The sequence below is a fragment of the Phascolarctos cinereus genome, unplaced genomic scaffold (genome assembly GCF_003287225.1).
Source record: "Phascolarctos cinereus isolate Bilbo 61053 unplaced genomic scaffold, phaCin_HiC Scaffold_4;HRSCAF=312, whole genome shotgun sequence".
Taxonomy (NCBI): Eukaryota; Metazoa; Chordata; class Mammalia; order Diprotodontia; family Phascolarctidae; genus Phascolarctos; species Phascolarctos cinereus.
This window is the reverse complement of record NW_027555847.1, coordinates 316,231,522-316,254,744: the sequence shown is the minus strand read 5'-3', so window position 1 is coordinate 316,254,744 and position 23,223 is coordinate 316,231,522. Positions and strand designations below refer to the sequence as shown.

Genomic DNA, 23,223 nt, shown 5'->3' with positions numbered 1-23,223 from the left:
ATATATAGCAATTTCATTACTACTGTAGAGTTGTTATATTTTCCAGAAACATTGGACATAGAGCATGCAGGAGGTCCTGAATGTGTCTAGGATGAAGCTCTCCCTGAGCTGACATAATTTGTCGTTGCACCCCAAGATGGACTCCCTCTGTGTTCCTGGGAGGCAAGACAGGCACCAACCAGTCTGTGATAATGTTGTGCAGCTGGGGTTCTTTGCAGGTAAGTGGACCCTCCTATCTTCGTAGTCTGGCAGTTCCCAAGGGGACAGAATGAGGCTTTTGCCATCACCTTGCTCCTCCCTGTGGGGACTGGTCTTGTCTTTTTTCCCCACCTTTGCTGCACTGTTCCCCCTCCCATATCACACCCTTTCCTGGTACCCCTTCCTCCCTTTGTTCTGCTATTATAAAAATGTAAACTTCTGGAAGGACTGGGAACCCTTGGGGCTTTGATTTCCACATGCGTGTTCATTCCTCTTGTAATAAACCTAGTTTTTATGCAAGTTTTGTGAAGGTATGATTTCCTATTGACAATATGTACATATATGTATATGTACATATACATATATACTTTGTAATTGTTGAATTGTTTCAGTCATGCACAACTCTTTGTGACTCCATTTGGGATTTTCTGAGCAAAGATACTGGAGTGCTTTGCCATTTCCAGATTAGGAAACTAAGCAAACAGGGTTAAGTGATTTGCCCAGGATAACACAGCTAGCAAGTGTCTGAGGCTGGATTTGAACTCAGGTCTTTCTGACTCCAGGTCTGGTACTTTATTCACTGTGCCACCTAGCTGCCCTATACATACACATACACACACATACACACACAGACGTAGACATAATATTAAAAAATTTAACAAGGTAGTAATAAAAGCATTCCATTTGTGTCCCTTTCTGCATTTTAGGGTGTTTCTTCTGTGTATTTAAAAAAATGTTTTACCGATGCACTTTTGGCATATGTTTAATCTGTCACTACTTACCACCACCCTCTCTAGTGGAAACCCTTTATGTAACAAATATGTATAATCCAGCAAAACAAATCAACACATGGGCCATGTCTGAGAATGCAAATCTCATTCTGCATCTTTAGGTCATTTCCTTAACAGCTATTAAAGGAAAAATCTACCCCTCCAGTGAGCCACATACTCTACTGTTTCTCCCTTGAGGTGTCTGTCAATGGAAGGCCCTTCCCCCTTTTCCTTTCCTCTCCCTCTATCCCTAGCAGAGCAGGAAGCACCCACAGCAAGGGTGTCCTTCCCCCTGCAGCTCCTTCCTCATGGCTGTGCAGAGCCTACCCTCCCCAGACCCAACCAAAGGCAGCCAAACTGGAAGAGTGACATGGCTGCTCAGATGAGCTGGGAGTCACTGATCCTTTTTGCTAAGATGGTAGGTTATGAGAACTTACCATCTGAAGCACCACTTCATCCGAAGGGCCTCTAGGCCTACACCTACCTACCAGACTCCTTCCCCTTGCATTGCCAACTGACTTGCTGATACACCCTTATGACCCCCTGGGCCTTTTCATCTGCCCTTCTGCTATATCTTTGGCACACCTGTCCTGCAGCTGAAACTTCCTCTATATGTTGTCTGCCCCAATTAGAGTGTGGCTCCTTGGAAGCAGAGATGATCACTCCTTTTCCATCTGTATCGCCACACTTAGCACATGTGTCACACAGGCGCACTTAATAAATATTCATTCATTCATTCATTCATTCATTCATTCATTCATTCATTCATCCATCCATTCCATCAAACTCAGCACTAGTTCAATTTACATATTATAGTCATACTCACAACCCCATAAGGATCTTTGTAAATTAACTGGCTGAAAGTCTCCAAACCTAGAAAATGCAAAATGCACAGCTTAATAAGCATATTATAACACATGACTGCTTAGACAGTATATAAGTCACATGGTACAAATATTAGTCCAAAAGCAGGTAATATAATTCTCTATACACACACAAAAATATACCTACTAAATAGACTTAAGTGTTTACTTATTTCTAAAAGTTCACAGATCAAATTAGGGGAAAAAACAAACTCTAACCTCTATTGTCTCTAGATTTGGTTTAAAATGGCTTTATGCCAGGGTGCCTACACCTATACTGCTTTGTTTACATATAAATCCCAGAAGTTGTAATTTTAAAAATTCTCCCTACCCTATAAACCCCAAACATGGAGCTAGTCATGGCATTTAAGTTCAATTCCTTTTTACAGAGAAGAACATTGAAGCATAGAGGGGTTAATTTGCTTTCTAATGGTCAGTCAGCTAATAAGCGCCACAGGTAGGATTTGAACCTGGAGCTTTCAAACTCCAAGAATGGCACGCTCTCACCCAGCATCTGACCGAAGGCTTCCCAGAAGCTCATTAGACTTTTGGAGAGCTCTACCAGGAAGTTTTTTCCTTCTATTAAGGCAAAATCTGTCTCTCTGCAAATTCTAGACATTGCTCCTCCTAATTCTGCCCTCCGAGTTCAAACAAGTATAGGTCCAGTGTCTCCAAATCTACAATCTTATCCCCTGCATGGTGAGGGGGTGTATTAAAAACCTACTTTTTGGCTCAACTGAATATTAAGAAATAAATATTTCCCTAAAGTCCTTTTCCCTTTAGGAAAGTATATGAAGTAAAAAATGAAAGCTAAAGCTCCTGAAAATGGATTAAAGGTGATAACCAAACTTAGAAGGGGAAATACTCAATAGCTAGTTTTAATCATAACCATCTCCCATCCACCGAAGGGATGAAAGACATAGCTGGTAGTATGCTGGTATGTGTTTAATAACCAGCTCTCCAAAAAAAAGTACTCTTTTAAGTTCAATACACATTAACATCTTCTCCATCACTTTCTTAAAGTCTAAGCAGTCAACAAAATAAATACAGGCTTAATTTGTAAGTTTTGTCAATTTCGAAGGTGTAAATGCTTGCACTGAAAATTTAACAATTATCTGGCTCTGGCACACCCCTGGTATGTCCCACCTAAGGGTAGACATACCCTCTTTTTCCATTTCTTGAAAGGATTAGGGGAGGTCTCTGATTACTTCTGGAGAGATCTTGAGGGGAGCAGGCAAAAAAGAATGCAGTAATTTCAGGAATGATAAAATCATATGTACACATACACATATAATGTCTCTGGCTGACGTGCCTAAAACCTAGAGTATAGCATTACTATTTTTTCTTCAATGGTGGTCCATCTCACAGGACTATTGTGAAAAATGTGCTTTGTAAGCTGAATGCTTACAATAATAGTACTGTTACTAAAATAACTATTATAGTAATACTGTTACTATTTTCAATAGTAACTGCTAACTTAAAATAGTATAACTTACAACTTATATAACTTATAAGGGCAGCTAAGTGGCACAGTGGATAAAGTGCTGGGCCTGCAGTCAGGAAGGTTCTTCTTCTTGAGTTCAAATCTGGCTTCAGACACTTCCTAGCTGTGTGACCCTGGGGAAGTCACTTCACCCTGTTTGCCTCAGTTTCCTCATCTATAAAATGAGCTGGAAATGGAAATGGCAAACCACTGCAGTACCTTTGCCAAAAAAACTCCAAATGGGGTCACGAAGAGTCCAACACAACTGACAAATTACTGAATAATAAACCATAATAGTAACGACTAAATAAATAGTATCTCTTATTTATATAAATAGGAGTTACTATTGTTATTCAAGACATTTGAAGGAAGAGATGTCTTCTCCCAAAAGTCTCCTCTTAAGCCTAAGCGTCCCACCAACTCTTCCAGCTAATCCTCATGTAGTATTTTTTGAGTTCCCTCCCTAGCTAGACAAGCTCCTTCCTGTTTGTCTATGACCTCAAATGTGGCCAGAATTAAACATGCTGCTCTCGATACGTTTTAACCAGTAGAGGACCATGAAAATCCTCCTATACCTTGTGCTTCTGTCAACAGAGATTTAGACCGTACTAGATCTTTTGACTGCTAGACCATACTGTTCACCTGAAGCTTGTGGTTCACTAGAGCCCCCAGATCACAGGATCGTAGCTACAGAGTTGGAAGGGGACCTTTGTGTTCTTCTAGTCCAACTCCCAAATTTTACAGATGAGGAAACTGAGGTCCAAAGGAGTTGGGAGACTTGACCAAAGTCACACAATCAGTGAAAATGGCACAGCTGAGATTTGAAAAGCAAATCGAGCAGATTTTTTTTACCATATCACAATCCCCCTCCCTGAGGTGTTTCTTACACAGCCTCTTAACATTATTTGATCTCTCTTGACATTGTGGCAACTGCATATTTGTAAAGCATGCCCTGTATACTGCCAGCTAAGGAAATGATGAAATTTAAAGTGTTTGCTCACCTCGTAAAGCACCCCAAACCGTCCTAGCTTCCAGCACTGCCACAGGGCAATGAACAACCAATTTATCTGCAGTCAAGAAAGACAGACTCTGTTAATCCTTCAGCAAGACAAGACAGAATATTATTATGGCACAGTCTATATTTACATAATATTCAAAAATCCTATTGAGGTAAGAATGGGTAATAGAGTTCTTACTACAGTTTAAGTCATATTTCAAATAGAATAAAAAAAATAAGAAACCTGTATATCACACTTATTTGGTGGGCCTTAATTCATTATCAGGAAATTAAGGTTCATTTTTTACCAAAAATATGACAGTAGGTACTATATTCAATTGTAGACATTCCAGGGGTGGGAAACCTGGGGCCTTGAGGCCAGATGTGGCCAGACTTCACAGTTTGGATTCAGTCAAAGGGCCACACTTGAGGACTGACAGGGCTACATCTGGCCTTGAGGCCGCAGGTTCTCTACCCCTGCATTAGACTGTTCAATGCCCTTCTGATGAAGGGCCCCTCTGTGGACCCTCATGCTACCCCTCATGTCCTGAGCCATCACCTCCCTCAGCTGTTCATCCCACTTACCCTGGCTGCAAGCTAGGTCTAGCCAAGCCTCTCTGCATTGTATGTATCTTATATGTAGACAGCTGTTGCCAATGGAACCTGGGCCCCTTGAAGGCGGGGGCTGTGTTTTTACCCATCTTTGTATCCACAGCACTTAGTACCATACTTTGCACAAAATGCTTGTTGAGGAATTCAGTTTTCTCATCTGTAAAATGAACAGGTGAGACTAAAGGACTCTCAGGGCCTGTCAGCCTCACATTTCTGCTGCTTCAAGACTTCCCATGCCCAGTGCCAAGGTAAGTGAACTTGGCAGGTTCACTTTCCTTGCCTGAGACAGAGGCAGGTAAGGACAAGGTGATGGGTAAGACAAAAGAAACCTCTGGCTTGGGGCATGTAAGAGGTATGCTATGGGATTCCATCAATGGCAAAGGAGTGTCAGCTGATCAGGAGCTGGGCTTGGGGCCTCTGACTTTTCAAATGGACATGTGTCCATGTGAGGAAGATGGTAACTAAATAGCATGATAACAAGAGAAACTGTCTACAATGACACTCATTAGAGATATCAGAGACCTAAAAACACAAAAAAGGAAAACAAAGAAAAATTACATTGTGCAAAAGCAATATTGTTATAGGACTGCTGTTTATATAATCTACTTACTAACAACACCTAATTACCACATAGCATGACAATAATGTACACTTTTAATTAGTGTCAAGTTCACTTCATTGTTAGTTTTATTTGATTACCACAGTAAAACCTCTAGCTCATATAGCATTGTTATATGTAAGCAGCCAAGGCCCATAAGGATCCTAGCTGACTAACCACGTAATATTTCACAGAATGAGAGGATGATGCTAGTACAGCAGCAGCACCTGCACTGAGTCAGGGAAGAAACTTGATGGGCACAGGCAGAGAAGGCGAGTAGAGAAGAGGTATTAGAGTCAAGCGCCTGGGGCACGGGGGCAGGTTGTGCTACATTGGGACCAAGGCCCCATTACATCCCAAGACGGGCTTACCAGAGGTCAAAAGGCCAAACACAGCCTCATTAGCAAGAACTGACAGTCATGTGGCAGTTTACTGTCACATCATGGGTCAAGAGCAAGTATTTATAACGCCTTTTATCTGTCAGATGGCAGCAATCATGAGTTAATCTACTAAGCTGAAGATCAAAGTGTTTTCATTGGTATAATTTAGTACAAATTAGTTCCTATCCAGAGTCCAAAACTTAACTTAACCAGCTATTCTAGACTCACAAATCCAGTTACTTAGAGCATCAGACATTTAGAGCTGGCCCTTGGGCCACAAAGTCCAACTTGTCATTTTAGCTGCATTAAGGTTGTATACCACTTAACCTCATTAAGTCTCAAGCTGTATGTGTATAGCAGACAGAAAATTTGGCTTGGAATCATGAACACTTGAGCTCAAATCTCACCTCAAATAATTACTATCTGTATGTATCTGCAAGTCAACCTCTCAAAGCCTCAGTTTTCTCATTTGTAAAAGGAAGATAATGATAACACCTTGGGTGGGGGGTATGTTAAAAGGATCAGATAAGATAGCAAGAGACAGAATGGTTCAGTGGAAAAAGTGATGGTTATTGAGTCAGGGGACCTGGGTTCAAATGTTGACTCTATTAATTCTTTCTTTATAACTTCGGGCAGGTTGCTTAACTTTTATGGAGCTCAATTCCTTATCCGAAAAATGATGGGGTTGGACTAAATGATCTCTAAGCCTATGGAAGTATTTTTCAAACTTTACAACACTATACAAATATCAATTATTATTGTTTCCACAAAATGAAGTTGGGGAAGAGGTTATTGGATTAAGTGGTTTTTAAGTCTCATTTTACTTTACTATTCTATGATTATTTAGTCTTCAAAATAACACAGCAATGACCATAATAAAAGTAATTTCATCAATCAATACTTATGTGCCAGGTACAACAAATAAAAAGAATAAACATAAATTAAATAAATAAGTAATTATTCATATTACCTCAAAACTTTATAAGATCATAGGCTCATAGGCTTAGATCTAGAAGGGACCTTTCAGCATACGATTAAAAACCATATACTCTGGGGGGCAACTAGGTGGCGCAGTGGATACAGCACTGGCCCTGGAGTCAGAAGGACCTGAGTTCAAATGCGGTCTCAGACACATAATACTTCCTAGCTGTGTGACTCTGGGCAAGTCACTTAACCCCAGTTGCCTCACTTAAAAAAAAACAAAAAAGCAAAAAAACCCCAACTATATACTCTGTCCTAATCATATTTCATGAAGAGGTAAAGGTTATAGTTGTATTAGAAAAGGCCCTGAATTCTAAGTAAAGGGAATAAGTCATAGATAGCAGTAACTTCTAGTAAGAGAAATGGATGACAAAACACTTACCCAAAGAACCTTTCAATTAAAAAAATTTTAATAGGCTACTTCAAAAACAGCTTAATCTTCAAGGATGAAATGTAGAAACCACTGTCCAGCCAGCTTCAGGAGGTCAAGCCATGAATAATACATAATTTTTTTCATGATATGTGTTACAAAATCCAACAAGTATGACTGGAATTTCAAGTAGGTGAAGACTCAATGTTATCTTAATGACTATCATTATCTCACATTCAGATTTCAAAATTCAGGACAAGAGGACACTGATGTTGCAGCCAAATACTACTGAATATTTCTCCTAAGCCCAGGCTACAGAACAGAAAAAGAAATAATTGGGGATCATTTGGATTTAAGGAGCTAGTTGTTAATTTTGTAGGTGTCTATCCTTTACAAAAAAATCAACTCTGGTCAATCTGGGTGGACCTGAGTTTAAATCCTGACTGTGTCATGTACTGTCATGTAATCATGGGCGAGGTACTCTGGGCCTCAGTTTTGTCTTCTATAAAATGAGGCGGTTGGATTTGATGACCTCTGATGTACCTTCCAGTTCTAGATCTATGATTCTACAGCATGCTGTTGGCTGACCATGAAATGGTCCAATCATTCTGGAAAACAATTTGGAATGAAGCCAAAAAAAATTAACTAAAATATTCATACCCTTGGACCTAGAGATCCCATTCATGGGCATATGCCCCAAAAGTGGTAGACAGAAGGAAAGGCCCTATTTACACCAAAATTTTATCCCCATTGACTAGGGAATGGCTAAACAAAGTATAGTACGTGTACATAATGCAATGTTTCTTTGCCATAAGAAATACTTAATGTGTTGGGGCAGCTAGGTGACCCAGTAGATACAACACTGGCCCTGAAATCAGAAGGACCTGAGTTCAAATCTGGCCTCAGACCAAACACTTGACACTTACTAGCTGTGTGACTCTGGGCAAGTCACTTAATCCCAATTGCCTTTAAAACAAACAAACAATACACATACACACACACACACACACACACACACACACACACACACACACACGCAAAAGAAGGAAACTGACCAACCAAGCCAGATTTCAGAAGAGATAAGGAAATATATTTCCCTACTTTCACTGAAGAAGTTGGGCTGAGGGGGACTATTGGGATGGGATATTACACATGCTAAAAGACACCTTAATGTACTGGTTGGTTCTGATTTGTTTTTAATCTCTGTTATTAGGGAAGGCTTACAGGAGATGGGAGGAAGGAGTATGCCAGGAAATAAATGCCAAGTAAAAGCAAAGGGCATCATAAAACTTTTGAAAAATCAATTGTTGCTGAGGCAGGGAAAGCCTTCCTTTGATTTATGAAGAGTCAGCAAGCAGCCACCTCATTAGATTGTTATTTTTCTAAGCTGTCAACTATCTTTCCTTCTACCCTCTTGTAATAAATTTCATAACTCCCCCTTTAATTTCTCCTCATAATTTTCTATAATCCTCACCAGTGTTATCCTTATCTCCTTACTTTCTCATTCTCAATCCCTTACATCTTCTAGGCTCCATCTATGTTCATTTATTCTGATATACCCTCAGAGAAAACAAAAACAAAAAGATCTTTTCCCTAATTTCTTTGGCTCTAGCAGAACTATAAGATGATTTTTTTTTCCCATTCAGACTTGAGAATTCAACAGTACAGGAAACATCCCACAGGGAAACTCCCTCTACTAGTATAGTATAAAATTACCATTTATTTATTTACTTACTTTGTTACACCAATAATATAAATTACTATTCTGTAAGACAATGAGAGTTGCAGTGACTTGTCCAGAGTCACCCAGGCTGTATGTGTCAGAGGCAGGGTTTAAGTACAGGCCTTCCTGACTACTAGACAGGCTCTCCATCCATTACTCCACTTTGCTTCTTTAAATAATGATGACAGGACAGGGAGAGGGGCAGGACCTGATAGACAGAAGGAACTCCCAGATGAGGTGCCTTTTTGGCAATATATAGCCTCAGAGAGTTGCCTAGGCCACCGAGCAGTTAAGTGACTTGCCCAGGATCATACAACCAGTGTGTGTCAGAGATGAGAGATCATAAAATTTGGGGGCTGGAAGTGACCTTTAAGGTCATCCAGGTGAAGACCCATTTAACAGATGAATGAACTAAGGCTCAAAAGAAAATAAACTACTTGTTCAAGTAGCAGACCCAAGACTGTCTATAAACCCAGGTCTCTTGAATCCTCAATACTGTGCTCTCCCCAGCAGATTAGTCTGCTTTCCTTGATAAATTAAGATCACAGATTTATTATTTTTTTTCACAGATTTATTACTGAAATTATCTCATTCAAGCCCTTCAACAAATGAAGAAAATAATGCCCAAGAGGCACAGGTGACTTGATCATCCTGTGTCTCGTATACCAAGTTGTCTCTCTCTTAAAACATCATCTCCTTCTTGGCAGAAATCATTGTGCTTTGAATGTGTATGGCTGTTGTTCAGCGTGTTACCTAAGAAGTAACAGAGGCTTGAGAAATGCTTGTGCTGGCCCTGGAGTCGGGAGGACCCGAGTGCAAATTTGGGCTCAGACACCAGCTTGTGACCCTGGGCAAGTCACGTAACCCTGATTGCCTCCAAAAAGAGGGGAAGGAAGGAAGGAAAGAAAGAAGGAAGGAAGAAAGAGGGAAAGAAAGAGAAAGAGAGAAAGAAAAAAAGAAAGACTTATGGTTTGTCAGATTTCTCCAAATGACTGCCAGGCATTGTGCTAGGTGCTGGGGGTACCAATAAGAAGAACGAAGCAATCTCTCCATGCAAGAAAATTACTTTTTTTTCTAGCTTAAAAATGATAGCTTTTTTTTAAAAGAAATCAGACTTTATAAATGCTTGTTTTCATGACAAAATTCTAGTAGGAAGCAATCTCTGAAATATGTAACAACCAACAACTCTCTGGATGTCACAAAAATAAAAATATTCTTGTTTTCTGTGGTAGTCTTTATTATTCTAATTTTTCCCTTTGGAGCCTCATGTCACATAACTTAGGTTAACTGAATTATTGTTTCACCCTTTTCTCTACTATATAACAGCAATTCCCTTTACACAGTGTATATAAAATCACTGGGGCAGCTAGGTGGTGCAGGGGATAGAGCTCCAGCCTTGGAGTTAGGAGGATCTGAGTTCAAATCCAGCCTCAAGCACTAGAGACTAGCTGTTCGACCCTGGGCAAGTCACTTAACCCCAAGTGCCTCACCAAAAAATAAAAATTAAAAAAAAATAAAATCACTGCACAACATTAAATCTATATCTTATATATATCATTAGCAGCATTATATAAGTAAGGTTTTATCTAGGCTTTCCACAGTCACTGTTTTCATGGTTAAATACTAAGAAAATTACATTCTAATGGAAAGACATCAAATACATATGTAAGTATATAAAGAGAATGAATACAAAGTGATTAAATAAATAGTAGCTTGGGAGAGAGGGTACTAGTAGATGAGGGAAATCACATATATAAAAAAATTGCAAAGGGAGACTGGATTCAACCCAGGTCCTTTGATGCCAAATACTAGGCCATGCTTATATGATGGAATGTCCCTGTTCTTTCTCTTTTTCTTTCCTTGGGCCCTCTTGTCAATTGGATTATAAATCCATGAAGTGAAAGTAAATATTTTATCTTCGTTCCCCTGGCAACAGGAAGACTTTCGGGCTTGGAAGTACATAATAGCTACTTTAAAAGACAAGGCCATTCCTGGGGATGTTATAAAGCTTGCATCAAATAAAATACTTACAAGACTCATCAGAAGTGCTGTTAGGGTAAGCATCACACTCTGAGTCAGCAGAGGTAATTGTGACATGAAGTTTTTGTAGCTGTGTTCCACCGAGATGATCATTTGGACTCAAGAAATAGCCAAAAATGTACTCATGATAGCTGTGTTGAGAAATAAATTTTAACAAGCACATTAAACACTTTGCAGGCATATTTTAAATTTATGAACACAGAGTCACTGGTACCACAGGAGTCACACGTGACCCTTTCAAATCTGCCAGTTTGCCACTGGGCCACCTTCTACTATTAGGAACCAAATCACTAGAGAACACAGTTTCACAAAAACATTGCTAAATATTAAACATGAAAGAAGTAATAGATAAAAGGACTGAAACTATAAGCTCCTAGGCTATAAAAACTGGCAGCTAGGTGATGCTGTAGTGCACAGAGCACCAGGCTTGGAGTCAGGAAGACTCATCTTTCTGAATTCAAATGTGACTTCAGACATTTACTAGCTGTGTGACCCTGAACATGTCACTTAACTCTGTTTGCTTCTGTTTCCTCATCTGTAAAATGAGCTGGAAGGAAATGGCAAACGACTCTAGTATCTTTGCCAAGAAAACCCCAGATGAGGTCACGAAGAGTCAGACATGACAACAACAAACAACAGGCTGTAAAATAATGCACCATATTCTAGGTAGAATTTTTTTTCTTTTAGACAAATAGTTGTTTGACCATCTGAATATGATTTATAACTTATTAATGTTGAAAAAACAGCAATATGGGCACAGATTGTTTTTATCAGAAGTTAGCTTGTGAATATACAGACTGTAAATTAATTAGAAATACTTCATTTAATTTATGAAGTAAATTCTCTAGGTCAGCACTGAAACACTAGCTCCTCCTCTTTTTTTTTTTAACACTACTATTGTAGCTTACTCCGGTTTTAGCTCTTTGACTGTTACCTAAATTACAAATCACAGAATCAGAGATAGGTGCCCAGAGGGCATCTGTAGTCCATCTAAGCCCTGAAGGGCAAACCTCTCTAACATTACTGATAAGTGTTCAGACAATTATCTAAACTTTCCCAGAAGGCCTCCAATGATAGAAATCTCTCTTTTTTAAAGTGTTCTGTAGATTTGGATCTGTTTATCATACTTATTATTATTATTATTTATCATCATCATTTTTGGCAATCGGGGTTAAGTGACTTGTCCAGGGGCCCACAGCTAGTAAGTGTCAAGTATTTGGTCTCAGGCCAGATTTTAACTCAGGTCCTCCTGATTTCAGCGCCAGTGCTCTATCTACTGTGCCACCGAGCTGCCCCCAAAGATAGACATCTCCCAATCTTCCTGAGCCCAGTATTTTTTTTGAGTCAAGTCAATTAAAGGGAAGTTTTCCCTGAGCCTAAACCTGCTTTCCCTTCAACTCACTAGTTGGTGCTACTTGCAGGAGCCAAATAAAATAATCCTATTTCCACGTGACAGCTCTTCAAATAGTGGGAGTTTCCTCCACATCAATTTTGTTTTCTGTCATTATACCATTATTTTGGTATTTCATCAATTTAATGTCTCTCTTAAGTATAACAAAATAGCAAAAGGCAGGTAGTAGAAAGTGCAATGAAATCACAGTTAGAAACACAACTGTGATAGGGCTTGGGGTGAACTACTCTGATACTTCCTACCTACATGGTTATAGACAAGTTAATCTTTCCAAGTTTATTTACTCATCTAACAGTGTTCACAGATGTTTAGAAAAGGAAAGCCCCTTATGTCAGTGTAGCTATAGTAATACGTATTGCAACCCTATGTTTTTAAGTAATTCTCCAATTCCCAAGGTAGCTGAAATCTAAGAGTCAATTTCACTTTTTACCAAATCTTACAGGTCTTCATATTTTAGGAGACTAAAGCTTCCCTCCCCTCAGCAGTGTCTCTTGCCTTTCAAAACTGACAGGTTTACACTAAATAAGAACTGTAGTAGTCCTCTTATTGTCTCATGAAAGGAAAAATTAAAAAAAAAAGACTGCCCTGTCCCAAAATACAGAAGCAAGAACACAATAAACCCTGAAGGATGTCTACTCAATTTTAGTATTCATAGGATCAGAGATTTAGAGCTGTAAGCAACCTCAGAGGCCATGCAGGTCACCTCCTTCTACTGAGAAGAGGACGTTTGACTGGCCCGCTGTCACACAGATTAGGAAGCAGTAAAGCTGGCCCTTCGAACCTGAGTCTTCAGAGTCCACCTGGAGTCTCCACTCTTTCTCACTATACTCAAAATGTGGTGGGAACGAAGCTTTTTAATATACTTATCTACTGACAGAGTTTTTGAAGGCCTTTCTCCCACTTGTGCCTTCCACTTATTTTTGAAAACCTTTCAAAGATGCTGTTGCTACTTTTTTCACAGATATTATTTCTGGGCAGAACCAAGAGCCGGTGGTGTGCACAGGGGCCGTGCACTCAAACTAGCACCTCTCTCAGAGCCATCCCCAATGGATGATGCTTCCCACTTTTCAGGGCTCGTTCTCCCTCTACCCTCTCCCTCTTCTCAGGCTTAGCTATATCTTCGCAGTGACAACCTCCACACACTCCCTCGAAAACCCAAGTTTAAAAAAGGCTATTTGTCCTCACAGGATAACAACCTCGGAGCCCAACTAGACCGGCTCCTCATTTTACAGAGAAAGAAACACCCAGGTCACTCAGGTTAAATGCCTGGTGCCAGATTAGGATCTCAGGTTGCCCCCGAGGATGTAAGTAGCAGAGATTTCGTGCACAAGCAGCATTTCGTCAAATAGTTTCCTCTTTTAGGAGGGCAGAGAAGGGGGAATCCTGCAAACGTCAGCCCATAGAGGACGGGAGACAAAGTACCCCGGAAAAAGGAGCATGGGCAGGGACCTCCCCCTCATGCCCTCCTCAGCCTGGGGTCCCCCTTAGCTACGCCCTGCCCAGAATGGGGTGGGGTGTTCTCACCGGCGGAAAGCCTCCTCCAAGAGAAAGCAGCGAGGACCCGCGGTAGAGCTGGGACCGTGAGTGATCTCGAAGCTCTCGCGGGTGAGGTACAGGAGATCCTCTGACAGATGCACGGACATGGGCAGGGGCCACAAAGCCGGGTGGCGGGCGGCAGAGGCCAGCGGGGCCTGGGGCCCGAGCAGCAGGGGCAGCAACAGCAGCAGCGCACAGCTGGACAGCACCTGGCGCGCCATGGCCAAGCTCCGCGGCGCCCTGCACAGCCCTGCACAGCCCCGGCTTCTTATCCTCGCTTTCTGCGGAAGCTGAGGCTCCGGAGCCGCCCCAAAGGCCAACCCCCCACTGTCCACTCCCAACTCAGCCTGGCACCGCCTTCCTCACGTGACCCATCTCGTGGCCTGCTGGCTAAAACGGGAAGCCGACCTTAAGGAGCAAATGGGTGGTTCACGAAAGAGCTAGTGTAGATAAAGATGAAAGTGTTATCTGGGACTGCTTTTGGCGACATATGTCCCCTCCACCCCTAACCCGGGGGCAGTAGTTCCTTCAGTGCCTTGGGTGAAGAAGGATTGGATTCGGTACAATTCAGCAGCAAGTCCCATCTTTTCAAATGCTTGCTCCGTGACTTTGGGCAAATCATCCAACTGCTGTGTGACCCCAGGCAATTCTCTAAATCTATACATTGCATCAAAGGTGCTGATCTGCATTGCTTGAATAAGACCCTCACCTGAAGTTTCACACATGATGAAGTCATGCATCTGGTTTAAAAAAAATTGGCAAGGTACTGGATCAGGCACTGAAGATGTAGAAGATTTGTTGAAGTTCTTCACTAATGGGCTTAGGCAGCCGACTCTGCTAGAACCAGCTCATAGTGCAAGCTGATTTTTAAATTTTCAGTGTGATCATTTTCACTTAGGCAATTTGTGAATGCTACAAATCCCTGCTTGATTTATTGTTTTGTTGATAGTCTAGAAAAGAAATGCAAAACAAACTTAAGTGTTTATATTTTTCCCCTCTGAGAGTCTGTTTTTAAGCATTTACCTGCAGATCTCTGCTTATATTCTGTGTTGAGTATGAGAAAAGAATTTACAATTTTCATATTCATTGATATTATGTGTGTAATGATTATACTAATAAATTTATTATTTTCTGGTGAGGCAATCAGGACTTGCTCAGGGTCACATAGCTAGTAAGTGTCAAGTGTCTGAGGCCAGATTTGAGCTCAAGTCCTCCTGACTCTAAAGCTGGAGCACTATCCGCTAGGCCACCTAGCTGCCTCTAGACTAATAATTTAGTTTTCTCAAGAGCTGTCTCTCTGGCTTGGGAGTCAGAGCTCACCTTGCAGCTTAAAGTGATTAATCAAAACTCTGACAATGCTCACAATCACTGGACCTTAAGTGAAGCGAATCAAAGATTGCAGAACCTGTTGCCATCACAGAACTCTGGTTCTGTACTTTAGGGGAGGTGGTCACAACCCCCAAAGACTTGACTCCAGAATTGTATTTGGGGCTTAAAGGGTTTCTTGTGGGAAACCATTAAATGATTTTAATCTACCTTCCCTCCTCCTTTTCCAGTTGTGATTTAAGTATGTAACTTGTGCTTTACAAAGAGAACATTCCTCACTCTGAATTGATTAATTAAACTATTTGATTACTGGTACTCCCATCTCTAGGCCTGCTTTGTGCAGCTCCAGGCACTCTCAGATTGGAGACTAGCTCAGTAAAAATCCCGTTAATATTAATTGGTGTCAGAAGCTTTTAAGGGGGGGATGTAGGGTAAAGCCTTGAGCTCTTCAGTAAGGTGAGAAGGGACAGGCCACCGCTGGATTTTTTTTCCCCCAGAAGTCCCAGCTTACTTCGCTGACAAGTCTAACGCTGCTGAGTCTTGCTCCATTATTAGGGACCCTGCCTGTGATCGAGCCTGGCTTTTCATTGTGAGGAATGCTCCAAGGCCCCAATTCAATTTTTTGAATTGAATGGTATTGGGACTGTGAATAGGAAAAGGCAGGTTTTCCTTCCTGGTCCATTTGTTATTGGTGTTATTTTATATTGTTTATATATTGTATATTGTATATTGTATATAAATATATTGTAGACACCTATATTATCAATTATAGCAATGTTCAGAAGGCCAATTTGAATTAAATAAGAATCTGTAAATTAAACAAGGCTTCAATTCCTTTCCACAAACAGTTATTTATGGTTCTCAAAGTATGGTCCAGGGATCCTGGGGGTCCCCAAGACCCTTTAAGGAGGTCTTCAAGGTCAAAACTATTTTCATAATTCTAGATGTTTCAATTTCTAATACAATAAATATTTTATGTATATCTATCTATCTATCTATCTATCTATCTATCTATCTATCTATCTATCTATCTATATATATCTGCCAAATAAACAAAAGCTCTTGGGTGGGGGATGTGGTTTTCAATAATTTTTAAGTGTCTAAAGGAATCCTGAGACCAAAACATTTGAGAACAACTGAAATCAGTCAACCAAGTATTTATCAAAGGCCTGCTTGGCACCTTGCATTCTGCTAGAAGCTGTGGATACAAAGGCAAAGGCAAATCAATCCCTGTTCTCAAGAAGCTTATATTCTAATGGGGCCAACATGCACATATACTTACAACAGGCACAATGTAACTTGAGGGAGGGATACTAGCTAAGAGAAAGTTCTGGTACAGAAGGCAGCACCTGAAGTACTGAAGGGATTTCAAGAGGTGGAGGTGAGAAGGAAGGGCATTCTAGGCATGAGGGACAGCCAACAAAGACACAGAGACTGGCAGTGGAGTACACTTGTCCCTTCCACATCGAAACATTTCCCATCATGGCTTCAATATATTGTGGTTTCAAGGGTTTGCATAAGAAATTAAATGGAAATTTGGGGGAGCTTTGTGGAAGCAGCAGGCAAAAGGCAAAGGCCAGCAGATGACACAGAAAAAGTTTAGAAACTGAGAAATGCATAAAACATACGTATAATATTGTATAATATCAACACATTTTTCTCTTTCAATGCAATAGTAATTAAGACTTCTTCTCTGGTATGAAGGAAGGGCCAAATTTTTTTTCGAAAATTTTCCAGGTTGTGAGGGTGGGGGGGGAGGGCTAACCCCCTTGATATGGAAGGGATAACTGTACTGAGTATTGCAAGAAAGTTGGTCTGGCATTCTTGCAATAGAGTATGTGAAGGGTAGTAGTGTATAATAAGGCTGGAAAGGCAGGAGGGGCCTGCTGTGAGTGTCTATGTTGAATGTTAAATTACTACTACTGTCACTTCACTCCCAGGCTCAGCTCACTTTCCAGAGCAGCCCTCCCTCCCCCAACCTTTTATGTTTTGTCTTCCCCTTTTAGAGTGTGTGGTCCATCTTGTTTTCTTGTATTTTATCCCTAAGTGCTTAGCACAATGTCTGGCACATAGTAAGCACTTAATAAATGCCTTCTCTATCTGCAAGGCCATACACTAAGCACTGAGACAAAGACAGATGCAACATAAGCCGTAGTCTCCAGTCTAATGGGCTTTGCTCATTATGTGAATTCATCAAGTGCAGCATCCTTGTCCTCCAGTTCAATTCCACAAGTATTCATTAAGCTCCAGTAAATGCTAGTCATTATGAAAAGTAGTAAGGGAGATAGAAGAAAGAAAAATGTTCCAGTCCCTGCCCTCAAGGAGTTTAAGTAGGAAGATAAGATAGGTGCATAAATATAAGTTAGAATAAAAAAAATGCAGAAGAGAAGACCAGAAAGGTTTAGCCCTTAGCTCTAACCTTGTGCTGACCAATGACAGCTTCTGGGGGCTTCAGTTTCTCCAGGTAAGCCCATCGATTCAGCCTTGCCCTAGACAGATGTCCTAGGCCTCTTATCTTCTGCTACCTTCTAAAAATCTTCTGTGATCCCTGGTGACTAGAAGCAAGTTGCTTCCTTATCTTCCTGACTATTTTGGTTTCAGGGATTCAGAGTTGTTAACAGGACTTTACTGAGTCAGTCTCTAGCCTGGAAATTCTCAGAGCCCTACAAAGCTGGCCTAGAGACAGTTAATAAGCTTATAAATTTAGACCAGAAATCAACTGAGCTCATTCTAGACTAATGCTCTCAACTTACAGATGAAACAGAGGCCCACCATGACTAGGTGACTTGTCCAATGTGACATAGGTAAACAGATCCTCTGATTTCATATGTAGATATTTTTCCCCCAACTCTACCACATCTGGAATCCTAACCACCTCCTTCACTTCTTTTGCCACTGTCAGCAAATCTTAATGCCCACTTCCAGTAGCTATTTCCTTCTTTCCCTTCTGCCTCATTTCTTCACACTTCACACAAGAATATACAAATATATATGTATATTTTTTGGTGAGGCAATTGGGGTTAAGTGACTTGCCCAGAGTCACACAGTGAGTGTTATATGTCTGAGGCCAGAGTTGAACTCAGGTCCTCCTGACTCCAGGGCCAGTGCTGTATCCACTGTGCCACCTAGCTGCCCCAAGAATGTATTTCTTATAGCTTATTTAAAAAGGAAAATGCAAAATAGTAATTCACAAATAATGTACTATGGTAGGGTAAGAAAACTGTTCTATCAAATACAGGAAATCTACTCAGTCAAAACAAAACATTTAACTTTTAAACAGTTGCATCAATTAATAAGCACTTATGAATTAAATTCTATTTAGGAATAGGGCCTATATCTCTACCAGTAGCTCCCTGAAGGTCTCCCAGGCACTGGATCCAGCTCATATCCTCATTCTATGATATGCAATAAACTCTCAGTCAACCTGGAAGCCTTTATGCCCTTGAGGAAGCTTTTGTCTTTTGCTACCTATTTTATCAGCGAATTACTTATTTTCTAACTTCCCTACCCCTAAAAGAAAATAAGAAAATATAAAACAGGTATATAAAGTGTTTCAATTAACTAAAAAAAATCCAAATAATTCAAGCTGACATATAGGATACCCTCAAAGTTCACACACACATAAAAATAACTCCTTCCACAGAATGTAAGCTCCTAATCCTCCTACTACACATAACCAAAGAAAGAAGAGACAAGAGAAGCTAGTGAACAAAAGATGATCAAATACAACCCATTTGTAGCTTTGGGCCTCTCCACTCTCCTCCATTATCTCCATTCCTTCCCCACTAGAAAATTGGAGTCTACCCCTGGAATCCCCTTGGGCTTTGATAGATCAGCTTTGTTCTTATTTTGTTGGTTGTGGGCCTCTACATCACTTTCTGGACATTTCCAGCCAAGCCAGTCTTCCTTCCTTCCTACTCCTCTTTATATATTGTCTTCTCAGAATAAAATATAAGCTTCTTGAGGTCAGCAACCTCAAGGACCTCAGGACCACCTACCTGGCTTGCCTGTATTTATATCCCCAGAAATTAGCAAAGTACCTGGCATATAGTAAGTGCTTACTAATGCTCTATCCTCCCCCACCCCTTTTTACTCAATGAGACTACATTTCCACAGCAAATGTCTTGAGTCTCACTGTATCTCAGCAGGCAGCTAGTTGATGATAGCTGTATTTTTTGGACTGGAAGCTTTCTGTATGTGTGTGAGGACAGATGTGAATTAAAATTTTTTTTATTAATTTATTTTTAGTTTTCAACAATCACTTCCATACGCTTTTGAGTTTTATATTTTTCTCCCACTCCCTCCTCAAGATGGTGTGCAATCTGATATAGGCTATACATATACATTATTATTAAACATATTTTCACACTAGTCACATTGTAAGGAAGAAGTAGAACTAATGGGAGAAGCCACAAGAAAGAGGAAACAAAACAAAACAGAAAGGAAAAAAAGAGCAAATAGTATATGGCTCAATCTGCATTCAAACTGAATTTAAATTTTTAAAAAAAATTATATTACTTTAACTGAACTACTAAATGTGTTGAGGTTTGTAGGTGGGTCTTACAATATAGGAAGAGGAAAATGAGTGAGAACTAGAGTTGTTTTCAAAAACTCAGTTTCACTGACTTACAAAGTCTGAGGAATTCTTTGATTTCAGCCAGTGTAAAAGCAGGGGAGGGTTGGAGTGGGTGCGGTTTGTAATCCCAAAGTGGAAGAGATTGGAAAATCTGTTTCCATTACATTGGTCATGTTGTAAAGAAGAAGTAGAAGCAACAGGAGGAACCACAAGAAAGAGGAAACAAAACAAAACAGAAGAAAAAAAATAGCAAATAGTAGGCTTCGATCTGCATTCAAACTCCATAGTTCTTTCTTTGGATGTGGATAGCATTTTCCATCATGAGGCCTTTGGAGATATCTTAGATCCTTGCATTGCTGAGAAGGGCTAAGTCTATCAATGTTAGTCATTGCACAACATGGCTGTTACTGTGTACAATGTTCTCTTGGTTCTGCTCACTTCACTCAGCCTCAGTCCATACAAGTCTTTCCAGGTTTTTCTGAAGTCAGCCTGCTCATCATTTCTTACAGAACAATAGTATTCCATTACATTCATATACCACAACTTGTTCAGCCATTCCCGAATTGTTGGGCATCCCCTCAATGTCCAATTCTTTGCCACCACAAAAAGAGCTGCTACAAATATTTTTGTACATGTGGGTCCCTTTCGGATACAGCCCTAGAAGTGCTATTGCTAGGTCAAAGGGTATGCACATTTTTATAGCCCTTTGGGCATACATAGTTCCAAATTGCTCTCCGAAATGTTTGGATCATTTTATAACTCTACCAAAAATGCATTAGTGTTCCAATTTTCCTCATATCTTCTCCAACATTTATCATTTTCCTGTTTTGTCATGTTGGCCAATCTGATAGATGTGATGTGGTACCTCAGAGTTGTTTTGATTTTCATTTCTCTAATCAATAGTGATTTAGAGCATTTTTTCATATGACTATAGATGGCTTTAATTTCTTCATCTGAGAACTGTCTGTTCATATCCTTTGACCATTTATCAATTGGGGAATGGCTTGTGTTCTTATAAATTTGTCTTAATTCTCTATATATTTTAGAAATGAGGCCTTATCAGAGAACTGGTTGTAAAAATTCTTTCCCAATTTTCTCTTCCTTCTAATCTTAGTTGCATTGGCTTTGTTTGTGCAAAAACTTTTCAATTTAATGTAATCAAAATTATCCATTTTGCTTTTCATAATGTTCTCCTTTGGTCATGAATTCTTCTGTTCTCCATAGATCTGATAGGTAAACTATTCCTTGTTCTCCCAGTTTACTTATGGTATCAGCCTTTATATCTAAGTCATGAACCCATTTTGACTTTATTTTGGTATATGTGAGATTTGGTCTATGCCTAGTTTCTGCCATACTCTTTTCCAGTTTTCCCAGCAGTTTTTTCAAAGAGTGGTTCTTATCCCAGAAGCTGGGTCTTTGGGTTTATCAAATAATAGATTACTATAGTCATTGACTACTGTGTCTTGCATAACCTATTCCACTGATCCACCTCCTATTTCTTAGCCAGTACCAAGCAGTTTTGATGATTGCTGCTTTATAATACAATTTAAGATCTGGAATTGCTAGGCCACCTTCCCCTGCATTTCTTTTCATTAGTTCCTTTGATATTCTGGACCTTTTGTTTTCCAAATGAATCTTGTTATTATTTTTTCTAACTCTAAAAATAATTTTTTGGTAGTTTGATTGGTATGGCACTGAATAAGTAAATTAGCTTAGGTAGGATTATCATTTTTATTATATTAGCTCAGCCTACCCATGAGCAACTGATGTTTTTCCAATTATTTAGATCTGATTTTATTTGTGTGAAAAGTGTTTTGTAATTGTGTTCATAGAGTTCCTGGGTTTGTTTTGGAGGTAGACTCCTAAATATTTTATAATGTCTACAGTAAGTTTAAATGGGATTTCTCTTTCTATCTCTTGCTGTTGGGCTTTGTTGGTAATATATAGAAATGCTGATGATTTATGTGGGTTTATTTTATAGCCTGCAACTTTGCTAAAGTTGTTTATTATTTCAAGTAGTTTTTTACTTGATTCTCTAGGATTCTCTAAGTATCATCATATGTCATCTGCAAAGAGTGATAGCTTTGTTTCTTCTTTGCCTATTCTAATGCCTTCAATTTCTTTTTCTTCTCTTATTGCTAAAGCTAAGTTTCCAGTACAATATTGAATAACAGTGGTGATAATGGACATCCTTGTTTCACCCCGATCTTATTGGAAATGCTTCTAGCCTGTCCCCATTACATATAATGCTTGCTGAAGGTTTTAGATATGCTATTTATTATTTTAAGGAAGACTCCATTTATACCTATGCTTTCTAGTGTTTTTAATAGGAATGGGTGTTGTATTTTATCAAAAGCTTTTTCTGCATCTATTGAGATGATCATGTGGTTTCTGTTGGTTTTGTTGTTGATATGCTCAATATGCTGATAGTTTTCCTAATATTGAACCAACCCTGCATTCCTGGTATAAATCCTACCTGGTCATAGTGTATTATTCTTGTGATAAGTTGCTGTAATCTATTTGCTATATTTTGTTTAAAATTTTTGCATCTAATTAGAGAAATTGGTCTATAATTTTCTTTCTCTTTTGACTCTTCCTGGTTTAGGTATCACACCATATTTGTATCATAAAAAGAATTTGGTAAGACTCCTTCTTCACCTATTTTCCCAAATAGTCTATATAGTATTGGAATTAATTGTTCTTTAAATGTTTGATAGAATTCCCTTGTAAATCCATCTGGCCCTGGAGATTTTTTCCTAGGGAGTTCATCAATGGCTTGTTCAATTTCTTTTTCTGAGATGGGTTATTTAAGTATTTTACTTCCTCTTCTGTTAATCTGGGCAATTTATATTTTTGTAAATATGTATCCATTTCACTAAGATTGTCAAATTTGTTGGCATATAGTTGGGCAAAATAATTCCTAATTATTGTTTTAATTTCCTCTTCCTTTGGTGGATTCACCCTTTTCATTCTTGATACTAGTAATTTGGTTTTCTTCTTTCTTTTTTTAAATTAAATTAACCAAAGGTTTATCTATTTTATTGTTTTTTCATAAAACTCTTAGTTTTATTTATTAGTTCAATAGTTTTCTTAATTTCAATTTTATTAATTTTTCCTTTGGTTTTCAATATTTCTAATTTGGTGTTTATTGAGGATTTTTAATTTGTTCTTTTTCTAGTTTTTTTAGTTGTACCCAATTCATTAATCTCCTCTTTTTCTATTTTATTTATGTAAGCATTTAGAGATATAAAAAGAACTGCTTTCACTGAATCCCATAAGTTTTGGTATGTTGTCTCATTATTGTCATTTTCTTAAATGAAGTTATTTATTGTTTCTATGATTTGTTGTTTGACCCGTTC

At 39.3% G+C, this 23,223-nt stretch overlaps 1 protein-coding gene across 1 annotated transcript in view; it reads right to left on the bottom strand.

Moving 5' to 3' along the window:
- HEXB (hexosaminidase subunit beta) overlaps window positions 1–14,306 on the bottom strand; it is a 31,061-nt gene extending 16,755 nt beyond the window's left edge. The window contains exons 1-4 of the mRNA XM_020998460.2: window positions 13,951–14,306; window positions 11,007–11,146; window positions 4,316–4,381; window positions 1,795–1,841 (exon numbers count right to left, since the gene is read on the bottom strand). Coding sequence (XP_020854119.1) covers window positions 1,795–1,841; window positions 4,316–4,381; window positions 11,007–11,146; window positions 13,951–14,183 — 486 coding nt within the window. The 5' untranslated portion in view covers window positions 14,184–14,306. The remainder of the gene's footprint in view (window positions 1–1,794; window positions 1,842–4,315; window positions 4,382–11,006; window positions 11,147–13,950) is intronic.
- Between the last annotated feature and the right edge of the window lie 8,917 nt (window positions 14,307–23,223).